General features: G+C 42.2%; 1 protein-coding gene and 1 long non-coding RNA gene across 5 annotated transcripts in view; one reads left to right on the top strand and one right to left on the bottom strand.

The window, feature by feature from the left end:
• Positions 1 to 9,049, top strand: part of etv4 (ETS variant transcription factor 4) — a 34,335-nt gene extending 25,286 nt beyond the window's left edge. For all 4 annotated transcript variants that reach the window (XM_067487571.1, XM_067487568.1, XM_067487569.1 and 1 more), the window contains 8 exons: positions 429 to 558; positions 860 to 1,042; positions 1,148 to 1,539; positions 4,662 to 4,730; positions 5,420 to 5,467; positions 6,248 to 6,420; positions 7,759 to 7,860; positions 8,553 to 9,049. In XM_067487571.1, the coding sequence (XP_067343672.1) occupies positions 429 to 558; positions 860 to 1,042; positions 1,148 to 1,539; positions 4,662 to 4,730; positions 5,420 to 5,467; positions 6,248 to 6,420; positions 7,759 to 7,860; positions 8,553 to 8,780 (1,325 nt within the window). In that variant the 3' untranslated portion in view covers positions 8,781 to 9,049. The remainder of the gene's footprint in view (positions 1 to 428; positions 559 to 859; positions 1,043 to 1,147; positions 1,540 to 4,661; positions 4,731 to 5,419; positions 5,468 to 6,247; positions 6,421 to 7,758; positions 7,861 to 8,552) is intronic.
• LOC137105407 (uncharacterized) lies at positions 6,289 to 7,835 on the bottom strand. Its single transcript, XR_010911810.1, has 2 exons — positions 7,722 to 7,835; positions 6,289 to 6,461 (listed from the first exon to the last, which is right to left on the bottom strand). It is a non-coding gene; the product is annotated as an uncharacterized lncRNA (long non-coding RNA).
• Positions 9,050 to 13,371: the final 4,322 nt, after the last annotated feature.

Below are 13,371 nucleotides of genomic sequence, written 5' to 3'. Positions count from 1 at the left end.
TTGTTTAGCTTTGAGCTTGACTTTAGGAGAGGAAGTTTTGGCTGCTGTTGTGTCTGGAAGATTGAAGAAAAGTGGGCGAGGACACTTTGGGAAATGACTGCAGGAATGTAGACGTATGTGTGAGTGAGGGTTTGTGTTTTCATGTGCATATTCCTGTAAGTATGTGTTTATACATGTCTGTCTGCTGCCCTGTGTTTTGCAGCTGACAGCCACTTAAGCATTTTTGCCGGCATGTTAAAAAAATACAAATAAAAACAAATTCTGTGCAGACACAAGTATTTGCTTCTGCCTTTCAGCCTAATGACAGAAGTATCAGGGCAGGACTGAATGGGAAAGGAGTAAACCTGTGTTCTGTGTGTGTGTGTCTGCGTGTGTGTGTTTGCATGCGCCGACCCTCATCTCTGTTTTCGGTCTACTCTCTCTTATAGCGGTGGCCTTTCACAGCCCTCCAGTCACCATCAAGAAGGAACCGCAGAGCCCAGGCTCTGACCCAAGCCAGTCCTGTAGCCATAAGCAGAGCTTCAGTTACCCCAGTGGGGAGCAGTGCCTTTATGCCAGGTACCTCCAGGTTCTTCTCATGAAAGTAGTGTTTCACATTTCAAATGTCTCCCACTTTATAAACCAGTCTGTTTATGCAGAGTTTCTGTTTGAGTTATGTAGTTTAAGAAGAATGAAACTGTGTTAAGATGGTGGAAATACGAGTTGCATATCTCAAAATTGGCAAATGCTATGCACTTTATGTAGTCGTTGGTTTCTCAACTTTTCTTCCCCTTTTGTTTCTGGATAAACAAATAAGAACCCCCAACCCCCCCCAATACATAAGCACACCCTTCTAAATGTTCTCATGTTTGTTTGACAGTGCCTATGAGCAGAAAAGGGCTGCAGGAGGAGCCAAGAGCTCCTGCCCAGGGACCCCCATGTCACCTATGCAGCAACATTACTCTCCAAAACCTGCTGCAATCGGACGGCCTGATGCTTGTTACATGAACCCTGCTGCCACTTCCCAGCCACTGCCCAGTAACCGTTACCCAGTGGACACCAGGTCAAGTCTCGGCAGCAACTATGATACCACAGACTTTTACGATTTCATGATACATTGGCTACTGTCTGTAGATCGTAAACTGAGCTGCTTTATTCCTTTTCACAGTTCTAGATATCAGGGCCCTTCAGGAGACCCCATGTGCCCCCAGTTCCCCCAACCAGGCCAGGGCTTTCAAAGCATGCCATCTACCCCTGCCGGGCATGGCGGCAGTGGAGCCGGTGGGGGTGGAGGACCAGGCGGCGGTGGGGGCGGGGGTTTCCATCGTCAGCACTCTGACCCCTGCATGCCCTACCTGCAGCAGAGCTTTAAGCAAGAATACCTGGACCCGTTGTATGAGCGGGCAGCTCACATGGCAGGGCCCGGGCACGGGAGCGGACCGGGACATGGCCATGGACCTCACAGCCAACCACATCCACACTCGCACCCGCAGCCACACAGGTTCCCACCAGCCCACATGATGGTCAAGCAGGAGCCCACGGACTACACATACGAACCTGGTGAGTGACTGCGCCTACTGTATACTTTAAAATATGATGAGTGAGAACTGCCTAAAAAAGTGAACATTTTATGCATCACCAAATAGAAAGTTGGGAAAGCAACAGCAATAACCTCAAAACCAACTGCCAAACTTTGGAAGAACATTTGTGTGGATGACATTTCAATTAAACAGTCAATTGGATATTTCTGTGAAGAACACTTGGGATGGTAGTGGACCTATCATTTGCCTTTATGCATGGGTTGTACATTAAACTAACACTGCAGCATCTGCTTCCATCTGTCAGAAGCTGCAGCTGTAGCACGTCCTTTAAGCGAAGGGCATTCAGGGATACTTCAAAGTGTAGGTTGTTTGTGTGAAGCATTCAGTAAAGAGTAGATCATCCGTGTAATCTATTAGCTTTAATCACAACAAGTGGGTGAAAATGCTGCGGGGGTTTCTGATTAACTCATTAACCACTGCACATTAGAGACTTCTCTTGACATTTGGGATGTCAAAGAGCACTTGCATTGCATTCTGGCTCAAAAATGCCCTTTTAAAGGCAAACCCTCCTCCGTGCACACAACTCGAGAACAAAATGTACAAAAGGCAAACAAACTTCTGCACTGTATCGAGACTCCTACCCAACTCCCTCCCTGCCTCCAAAAACTCCTCCTTTCAGCTCTAAGAGTTCGCAAGGATATTTTTTCTGCTTCAGCTATTTTTTTTTCTAACCCCCCCTCCTCCTTTCCTTGCACTGCTCTGTGAGAGAGAGGAATTTCATTGAGAAAATGGAGGGCACTGGAAAAACTAGAGTCCCTGGTGGAGTGCTCCAAGGTTTCATGTTGCACCAGCGGCTTCCTTTTTCTGCAGGCAGATGAACTCATAATGGAAAAATGAGCATGGCCGCAGTAACTCAAACCTCTCACTGGCTGTGCTCTGGGAGAGGGTGAGGGGTGGGAGTGGTAGAACTGGGGGGTATGGGGTGGGGTCACCAGTTCAGGCAATTTTACAGCAAGTTCTAATAGTGGAAAGCACAGAAACCAGTTTGCCTCACAACAACTAGGAATAATAAATAGAACACTCCACATACGTTCTGTCCAGCTGGACGGACACTGTACAATGCTTGTGTTAAGATTCCCACTGGACCACGTGGACACTGGTGAATGGCTACAAAGCAGGTTTCCACCACGGATACCAGCATTTTTATCTATAATAAAAAGCCAGGGATAAGCAGCCTGCGTCTTCTCACTCTGTTTTTCTACTCACATCTTTGATGGGGGGGCAAATGGCACTGAAAAGAAATCGCAACAACCTTGAGAAAGAAAGACGCTACACAAGAATGTTTTTCTGTGTGGAACTGCTGGGAGGAAGAGAGAGTTGAATTTGGTGGAGTTTCCTGTGTCTCTGATAGGAGCTGAAGCTGGTCAGACACAAAAGATCAAAGTTTATCATTGTTTTGTTATACGTGGAGCTCGGCAGCTCTGTAAACCACCACACTTTTCATGAGACGGAGGTTACTAATCTAGATCCTTTTGTCAAATGAAATGAATCTGTCTGGAGAATATGAATTATTAAGTTTCACTCTGTTCACATACCGGTAGATGCTCTTGAGCATAACTCAATTATCACTATACATAAGTGTGTGTGTGCCAAAGATGAAGGCATAAAATTAGTCGTGAGACTCCACAGTCCCTAAACATCGATATAACAAACTGTCATTTACTACCTTTCAAAATTGAGTAACACAAATTTACTTTACAATGAAATATTGTTGCATCAAGGCAGTTAATTGCCTAATTTGTGTTAAAGTACTTTTGAACGAATGTGCTCTGCAAACAGTCTTAGGCGTTAAAATGGATTATAGAGGCAACATTGGTACGTTTGGCCGAGTGGGTGGTGGTTTATTTTCCAACCGACTTAGAATGTCATTAATTTATGGCCATTTAATTGGACGATCAGTCATACACGTGTAATAGGAAATGGTAATGGAGCAGACCAAAGCACCGTGCAAAGACAACACCACCAATGTTCTCTTTTAATGTGAACAATCACAGCCAAATGCCACCAGTGTGCAGTTCCATTTTAAAAGCACGTTGAATAAAGAGACTCCTCGTTTCAGAAACAAATTAGGATTCCATTGCCTAATCACTACCATTGTGTCACATAAAAGACACAAAATGGTCCTGCCACTCGGTACACAATTAACCCCAGGCTTCTCACACCCAGTCTACCAATCACTCCCTGGTGAGAGCCTGCTATTGCTGGCAGACATATTATTTACAGTATGATCGAGTGCTCCTGCCCCGGAATAGAGGGTTTGAGTTTTCCCCAATGGCATCTTATCACAGTCACAGCGCTGCAGCTGCATTCCCCACAAGTGAGTCACGACCATAGCCAGAGGCAAAGAGCTGCACCTTTCGGTTTTTATTCTCTTGCTTGTCTTGTTCATAACAGGAAAACAGACAAACATATAGAATAGTCAGGGACACACCTTTTTGTATGCAGAGAGCCCAAAAAACAAAACAAAAAAGAGGGAGAGAAACTTGCCCACAAATACAGGTGAGCAGAGCCTTAGCAGGAAAATGAGAACAATACTCTTACAGAACTTGTTATAACGTGTTAAATGTGCTTGCAGAGAATTTTGCTTGGAGGCCTTATGAGGAGGAATATGAAATCTATTTTGGTTGAATACAGCGATGTGAGTCAGTCAATGATGTGCCCAGACAAAGTGCAGACATTGTATACTGTACCACTTTTCAGGTCTGGTGAAGGTGCTTGCTCAGGGCCTAAAAATACCCCAGAGAAAGGAGAAGTGATATGAGAAATACTGTATTTGTCCTTGCAATGTTCGGGGTGATGACACAAAATATCCATAGAATACGACGACTTTCTCAAGCAGATATTAGCTTAGTAAGCATTAAGTTCATTTTTATTCAGTTGAACAAACTTAACCCTGAATGAATTGAATCCTCCTCCTTTTTGACCTTCAATTTTTAATTGGTCAGTCTTTTTATAAAATGAACAATTTAGCCACGAATGGTCCCATCAATCGTATTTTTTCTTAGAATTGATTTCTCTCTCTGTGTATTATGTTTTTTTTCTTAACTATTTATCAGTAAACTTAATCTCTTCTTGTCACAGATGTGCCTGGATGTCCCTCTATGTACCAACCCACTGAGGGCTACCGAAACCCCCAGCACAGCAATGAAGGTAATTAGAATTTTAGCATTTCCACTTTGACCTCTGTTCTAATGTACCTTTTATATTTTGCACCATTTTAACATATAATTAGTTTATCAGCAGATAATATCATAAAGATGTTGGTGTATTATGCACGAATGTGTTCAATCCCCTCCCCTCCAGTGTTTTATCCATACTGAACCTTTACTGGTTAGAGCTCTGTGGCCACTGGCTAACTGGCGCAGGGTGTCTGTGTTTCCATTGGCAGAGGCTGTTGCTTCAGCCCTGCCTCAAGAATCCCTGAATAAACATAACTGCTGGAAAAAAGCACACTATTTCCCTAGCAAAAAAGGAAAACAATCAATCATTCTTTCACCCCATTGTTTGTTGCACCATTATGTTTCGCATGTAGGAGTTTTAAAACGACTCTCAAACCCCTAAAAACATGTTAGAAATAAGTGCACTAACATAACCGGGAGCAAAGATCCAAGTCCCTTTCAATGTTTCCACTGTGAAATGCTCTTGCTGTTACTGAAGTGCTCTAGTCTACTTCTATAAAAGTAAAGTGCACACTAATTGGCTTAACATTATTCATGCATGAATAGATCCTTGTATTTTGTTGGGATGCTAGTCAAAGCTTGGTAGAGATGCCAAATGAACCTAGTTGTGCTAAGATCAAACCCCCTTGAAACTTGAGCAATTCTCCCGTTGTTTTGCAGGCTATCTGTTTGAAAATGACTCCCGTGTGGTTCCAGAGAAGTTCGAAGGTGAGTGCTCCACCCATAATCCTTCTGCCATCCCACAATTTCATTAGCGGTGCACTTGGCAAGGTGTTAGTTGGATCCCAGCAGGTAGAGGAGAGAAACACTAGCTGCACGATCACCTACTCCAATCATTACACCTGACTATTGTCTTATATAGACGTCAGAGATCTTTGTGTATTCAGCAGCTTAGTTGGTGGGTTTGGTTTCTGCGTGCACAGAGACGGGCAGTTTCCCATGATTGCTGATAAAGGAGATTGAGTGAGTGGAGAGCCCGGGGGTGTCCACACTGGTTAAACCAGTGAAGTGTGCAAGTTCTCTCATAGGCAACAGCAGTAACTTAGCTGAGCTTCTCATGTTCCCACACTTGTGTACGACGTATCCAGTAACCGGTAAACAACCAAAAACGAATCAGTGTCCGTTTACCTCCACGTTGCTTCAGCCAAAGAGTACACACAGGCCAGTGGTTCAGTTCACGTGTGCAGACGTGAACTGCTCCCACTGTAATTCAGATACTTTGCAGGTGTTACGAGGCAAACATGTTTTCACATGTAGTAGAACCATTTTTGATCATTTAATGTTTTAATCTTTATAGTCTGATGCTCTTTGATGTGGTAAACGTATCTATCAAATTGATGTGGTTGAACCTACACACATGTTTGAATTGCATCATATGCTGGTTAGAGTCAGGAACCCACGGCCCATTTGAAATACAAACAAAGCATTTTGATTTATGTGATCATAGCCTGTAAACATGCTGAGCCCCCAGTCTCTTTTCTCCCCCAGGTGAGGTGAAGCAGGAGGGGGGCGGCGTTTTTCGTGAGGGCGCACCATACCAGCGCCGCGGCTCGTTGCAGCTGTGGCAGTTCCTGGTGGCCCTGCTGGACGACCCAGGCAATGCCCACTTCATCGCCTGGACTGGCCGTGGAATGGAATTCAAACTCATCGAACCTGAAGAGGTGCGTCTGAATCTGCAGCATCTTTTCTTTCAATCCGAAACCTTTAATGGGGGAAAAGGAGGAGAGATACTGTCACACATAAATGTAATGAATGCAGGAAATAACTATCAGCTGTGATGACATATTAATTTCTTTTTAAGTGACAATATAGAATTTGGGTTTCCTGGTTTCTGAAACGCCCATCTAGGTTGGGAACAGGCGTCTTATCAGCCAGCTATGGTATAAACATTGCATCATGCGAGGGCCTTGTGCCGTTTTCCCAGGGTTTGTCATGATGATGGCTGCTTGATGTGACCCAAAAAAAAGGAAGGAAAGGAGTTTATTGCATAAAATAACAGATGTGCTTGCTTAATATCATTGAAACGTTGTAATACTACCCTAAATGTGTAGAGTTGATATAACTGACGACAACCAAGATCCATTTTTTGGCAACATTTTAAGATGTTACCTAGACTTGAGACTTCTTTGGTTTGTTTTAGCCACTTTCCTCAGGTCTATTCTGATCTGTTGTCCATTAGTGCCCCATTTATTATTCAACACATAAAGTGCTGGATTGATAAATGAAGGACAAGCACTATCGCAGAATAATCTCTCACCTCCTCACATGGCTGTAGTCGAGACATTTTCGCGATGTTTAAGTCTGCAGTTTAATTGGATGTATCAGACAGCATTCACTTAGGTGGAGAGGCCACACCGTGTTTTCCATTATCTTTTACTGTACATTAAAAATGAATGGGGGTAAAAGTTTTACAAGAGCAATTAGTGCTGAGAGCACTCAGATCGCACGGGGATGTCGGCTGGACAGCATTTGTGGAACACAACCTGTCTCTTCCTTCCCGTGTCTGAGATGTTAGTAAACAAAGCTCATTTACTGTAAAGTGAACAGAGTTGCCGTGTTGCCCCCCTTCATCAGCGGAGAGTTCAGTTTGGGGTTGTAGGTCGTGGCCTGCCTTTGACAACCAGCCGTGAGTCTTGTTTCACTGAGAACACTTCGGGACTCTGGTTGCATTCAAGTGGTAATGGCTTACATAAAGAGGAAGTGAATCCACATGTGGGGACTCGCCCTGGTGTTGGCATGTTTGACGTTGAGTTAAAGAGCACAGAGGACTTTGACTGGCTACTGACGATCCCTAGTGCTTACAAGGTGGAAATGCACACAGCTGCGTGATTAGGACTGTGGGAGTCTAAACTTTAGGACAAGAAAATCTTGACGCAAACACTTCTCATCTGTTGTTGATTCATTTGAAGAAGGCCATGTTCTTAAGACCCTCAGAAACATGAAAATAAACCTCAAAGCTTACTGATGCCTGATGTTTTCTCCTTCCTCCACCCTCTCAGGTTGCCAGGCTGTGGGGCATGCAGAAGAACCGTCCAGCCATGAACTATGACAAGCTCAGTCGCTCTCTGCGCTATTACTATGAGAAGGGAATCATGCAGAAGGTACAACACACACTATGTTCATATTGGACAAGAATTTGTGATCGCAGATATTTCAGTCTTACATTTGCTAATGTCCATGAAATCAAGTGCTTCACATGTAGAACAGTCACTTACTTTATGGGGCCACTTCCTAGTAAATTTATAAATCTAGAACTAGGTTGGCAGCGTCTTGAATTTCTTACTTTTTTTAACTTGGCCATCAAGTCTGCTGCCCCTGAATGTAAGTCATTCATGTTTTATTACATCAACTATAATTGATAACAGCTGTACTTGAAAATAAGATATGAACAAATTAACTGATCATGACATGCACCTGTACAATCTAATAAAGAAAGGGAATGAGTTATACTGGAGTGCATTATATCAAGAGGTGGTTCTAATATTTAGGCCATCCTGTTTATAATGAAAGGGGCAAAACATTAAGACCACCTCTTAATATAATGACTCCAGTACGACTCATCAGCTTTCTGACATTTTACTTGTAAAATTCACGTCAGAGCTGCTGTATTAGATTGTACAGGTTTACCTACAGAAGTTGCCCGTGAGTGTCGATGTTGTGTTTATCCAGTTATCATTAGAGGGGTCTTGAATTTAAAAGAAAGCTTAGTGGCTACGTTTTTGAAACTTACCAAACACATGAAGTTCAGCGTTATCCATATCCTTAAAGCCATTTCCTGTCCCTCTGTCTCCAGGTGGCAGGAGAACGCTACGTTTACAAGTTCGTGTGTGAGCCCGAGGCCCTCATCTCTCTCGCCTTCCCCGACAATCAGCGCCCCAGCCTGAAAGCAGAGTTTGAGCGCTACGTCAATGAGGAGGACACAGTGCCCCTTTCCCACCTAGACGAGGGAGTTCCCTACACCACAGAACCAGCCCCCCAAACCATGGGCCCGCAGCCCTACTCCAAAGGCTACATGTACTAAAGCCAGCCCCCAGCCCCCTTCTGTCTCCTTACCTTCAGAAATCTTCCTGTTGTACCAACCCATCATCATACACGCCCTCAATCCCCATGCACCTCTTGCACATGCCCACCCCATCCACTTGTATATAAGCCTATGGTGTTTTGTTTTAACTTAATCTCATTAGGGATTTTTGTTTTTAAGAGCTGCATTCCTCTTACATTTGAGGCATATTCAATCCATAAACATGACTGTGTTGAAAAGATTGCTTAATAAATATGCATAATATCCAACCTGAAGTCTTTCTGGTGTTTTTGTTATGACCCAAATCTTAACTTTCTCAATCTTACAAGCAAAAACTACAAACTGGTTGCAACTATGAGATTCTGCTTTGTTACGAGTCCAGCAGCCAGTTAGCTTAGCACACCAGGAAATGGTTAGAGCTGCTGTTTCCAGTCTTTGTGATTAACAACCAAATTTTACTGTTTAACTTTCTAAAAAATTAAAATGTTCCCTTTGCAGAATCTGGTCCTAACACCCAGCTGGCACAACAGCAGATAAGTGAATTAAATGTTTCTTTGCAATCACTAAACCTCGTGATTGCAAATCAAAAAGTTTCTCAAATTGCACTAAAAATTGACCAACTTAGTCTTGTTATCTACATCAAAAACCCTTTTTAGCAAAGCTTCAATATTCTGAACACAATAATTCATTAAATCCCTCTCATTTAGCCATTAGTTGACTCAGTGTGTGCTCACCTGGTATAGGACTGACTCACTGGAGGTTTCAGTGTTGCCCTCTTCTGCCAGCGGAGGTGTGGCGCCCATAAGTCTGCAGAACTTCACCAGGAAGTGGATCCTTGAGGATTAGCAAGCCGGAAGAAAGAATAACGTTAAATATTAGTTCATGTCAGAAGTCAGAACCAACCCAAAGATAATATGATATAATGCAAAGAAATACTAATGAGAACATTTAAATTTGATCTCATCATTTGTCATTCATATTTGAAATCCAATGATTGTTTATCTCAATCATTTCAGCATAAATGAGTATACAAACAATTTAATTCTACATGCAAACACTACACTAACAGATGTAAGTAAAACTGATGTAATGCAGTGAACAATGAGGACTCACCTTCGCCCTAAGGCGTCAAGATTTGCCACCTGCTGATCAGTCAAGGGTACAATCTCCATCCTGCAGATGCTTCCTGGCTCACAGAAACCAAGAACGGCCATGGATGTGGAGTTTTCTATTAATTCTGTTCTCACTACAGTAAAACAAACACACGTGGAAAATATTAATTGTTGAATAAGAGAAAAGTCACATTTTTAATTACACAAACTTTGAAGGATAAGGTGATAAGATGTATGACCCACAGAAGCCGAGACATTTACTTGAATTTTGATAAATGATGTTACCACTTTGATTTCCTATTATCACGAGGTGACATAAAAAAAACGAATAACTGCATCCATGGATTTTCTTAGCTTGCTTTCTTAGTCAAACTAAGAAGAAATGAAATACTGTAGCTCAAAATTGTCATCAGGAAAATGCTTGACTAATATAGTTTGCATATTTTCCACCATCAACTACAGTCACAATGTGATTACTGCAGATGGAAATGGCAAAGAAAGTTCTGTTTCCCTGCCATAAGACACCCAGTTCCATTCAGAGAAACATCTCTTCCACCCTGGGAGGTCAACAGGCGCAGACATAGAACACGTCTCATGTTGGTTGGCTGCCTTCCTTCATCCGTTCAGCAGAGGAACAGTGAGTTAGTGCAGACATCATTTTCTGGCTCAACCTACTGCAATCCACCATTTTGTTTAATTAAGATAAACTGCAATGATAATGAACTTCCCAACTAGATCTTTTTATATTAAACTATGAGTCAGGAGTAGCCACCCGGGCTGAAAGAAACTTGTAAAGTCTCAGACTCTCCCCGAAGCTACAAAAGACACAGTCAGAGTGCATTATGTCTGTGTGTGAGCGCCAGTGTAAACTCATAGGGTGGACAGATAATCATCTGCAGCCGTTATATGGTAACAGTGTAATGATGTAGGCCTGGCACAAGAGGAAATTTTCATTTTTTTACATTTAAATCTCTCTGATTCCATGTAGATTTGTTCCATTTGTGGTTGAAATTTAGAAAAGAACAGGCAAGACTTTTTTAAAAAATGTGCAGTCCAGGTACAAACAATTGGAGACAGGTGCTCGGTGAGGCCAGTAAGGATCATGTGCATCTCTGCTGTGTGACGTACCTGCTTCAGCTCCCTGCTGCTTCGTAAGAATGCTCTGCATCATGGCTGCAAAAAAATGTAAAATAAAATGAATAAATAAAAAAGCTTCAATATTTTTAAACAAAAATACATATTTTCCACTGCTAAATGTAAAACCTCCATCATCCAGTTTCAGGTTGTATTTTCAACCTGAAAGCAGCAGTTTATACTTTTACACTTTGTACAGTGTTTGAGAAAACAACGCAGCCAAGTGACCTTACGTCTTTTGTCTCAAACTGGAAGTACTTCTACTTGAAATCAGTTTCAATGAGAAGGAGCTAGGACATTATACATTCTTTATTTTGGTTCCTTATGTAAGGACAGAAGCCTGACACGATTTATTTTGCCCTCATCAGCTGTTAAAGATGGGAGGCAGTTTCATATCCGAACAAAAATGTGTGGGTTGTTTAGGAGCAGAGTAGCTGGCGTCTACTACCGCTCGTGTAACTGTAAGCGTTTGGATATTTTAACTTCACTGAAATGCTTTTGCATGAGCTTCAAGTTCCACCAGTTTTGTCTAATCATGAAAACTTGATGGTGACAGTTGAATCTAAAGTGCTGTGGCTTTAATGTGTCTTTCGTATGCACTAGATAATGTAGATAAACATAACTACAACCCTCTTCTAGCCTGGTAAATGTGACAAAGCGAGCTAAATTACAGTCTGATGACATATTACTGAAAGTAGTATTCAGTAGGAACTGCATCAGTCCACCCACAGGACAAACAACATTTTGGACACCTTCACTCATTTGGCTCATTCTCGCTGTCAGTCAGGATTAATGATTCCTCTTAAACCTGATCAGGTCGCAGAGATCATTGCTTTAACTGCCCGTCATCCCCATTAAACAAACGGCCACTAAATGCTTCTTACCTTCTCCACAGGCTCATCTGGTTTTCGTTAAGGACAGTTTGTTTTCTTTCCTCCCAGCTTGTCCACCTCACCTCTGGCTGATTTGCTGTGAAGAACCGCACAGAAAAAGGTAGAAAAAGTATTTAGTAGGGAGTCAATTGATGAAAAATAGCTCTAAATGCACAATATGTGTTACTGCGACTTTAGTGACGTTGCCAAACGATTGCGTTTAGCTCCTCGTGCTAACTCGGTGAAATTTAACGCACCTGTTTCTCATCAGACACATGCGAAGCTCCAGCTGACGTTGGATTTGACAAAATAACCAACTGCTCATGTTTCCAACACCGTGGCACCGCCTTTACACATGTATTGCTAGTCTAAAAAGTTCCGCCAGAATTGCTCAAAGCCTCCGTAAACACCTGGATGATCGAATATCTAATTCACCCAACGACAACAAAAATTTTAACTCGTTTCTCGACTTCAGGCTGCGGCTTCGGAATCACAACAAAGATGGCGGCTCCGTATGAGCAACGAGAGGTGCAACGCAAACCGGGGACAAGCAGAAACGTTTGGGTCGCTCAGCAGGCGACACCGTGTTCTTGCGGTTGGTTAAATTAGTCTTTGCGCTTTCTGAAAATGCCGTCGAAACGACGACGGGTATTTTCACACGACTGCCTGCGTTTTACAAACTTTGCAGGCTACTAAACGTTTACAGAAACAAATGGGCCAATTTCCGGGAATGAGAAGACGAAGCTATAATGCGATGATACTTACATGTTTTCTTTTTAGAGACATACAAGGTGAATATGAGGCGTTAGACGTTTTATTTCGTTTAACGCTAAAAGCTCCGTTGCCCTTCTTTAGTCAACCCGGAAGTGCTTCTACATCTCTTGAGTTTAAGCTCCAAAAAGCGCGGTTCAGTGCTGCTGCCCCCTACAGGCCAACAGCGATCAGTACATTCGTTAAACATAGCTACACTAGATTGTTATTCCAACATATTTTACATGGAAAGATATTTCTTTCTTCTGCACTGTTTATCCTATGACAATACCAATTGTTCCGTTTACAAAACCATAATGTTTTAAACTAATAAACAAGAACCAGTGTATTAATCCACTCTGAACCGCTCCAACTTTACATTAATGCTCAAATTTTTATATACATGTTGCAACATTTACGACAGATCTGACTACGTCCACTAAATGTGGACATGGAGATTTAAATAGAAAAAAAACTGGAATAATTGGACAGAATTTCTCTTATTTTTATCAAGGTCACAACTTCACATAAAACACGTGATATAACATTTTAACTCGGCATTTTATCCACAGAGGCCCTTTATTGTTCCTAGTACTCTTCTTATTCTAACTTGTGAAGTTAATGTTTACAAAACTGACATTTTGGGGTTTTTTTGATGAAAATATCTCTGTACCTTCCCTTCTACACTACTGAAAGTTAACAATTAAATCCAACAAGCTTAAA

Source organism: Channa argus, chromosome 20 (genome assembly GCF_033026475.1).
Source record: "Channa argus isolate prfri chromosome 20, Channa argus male v1.0, whole genome shotgun sequence".
Classification (NCBI taxonomy): Eukaryota; Metazoa; Chordata; class Actinopteri; order Anabantiformes; family Channidae; genus Channa; species Channa argus.
The sequence above is the reverse complement of the archived record's forward strand: the minus strand, read 5'-3'. Positions and strand labels throughout refer to the sequence as shown.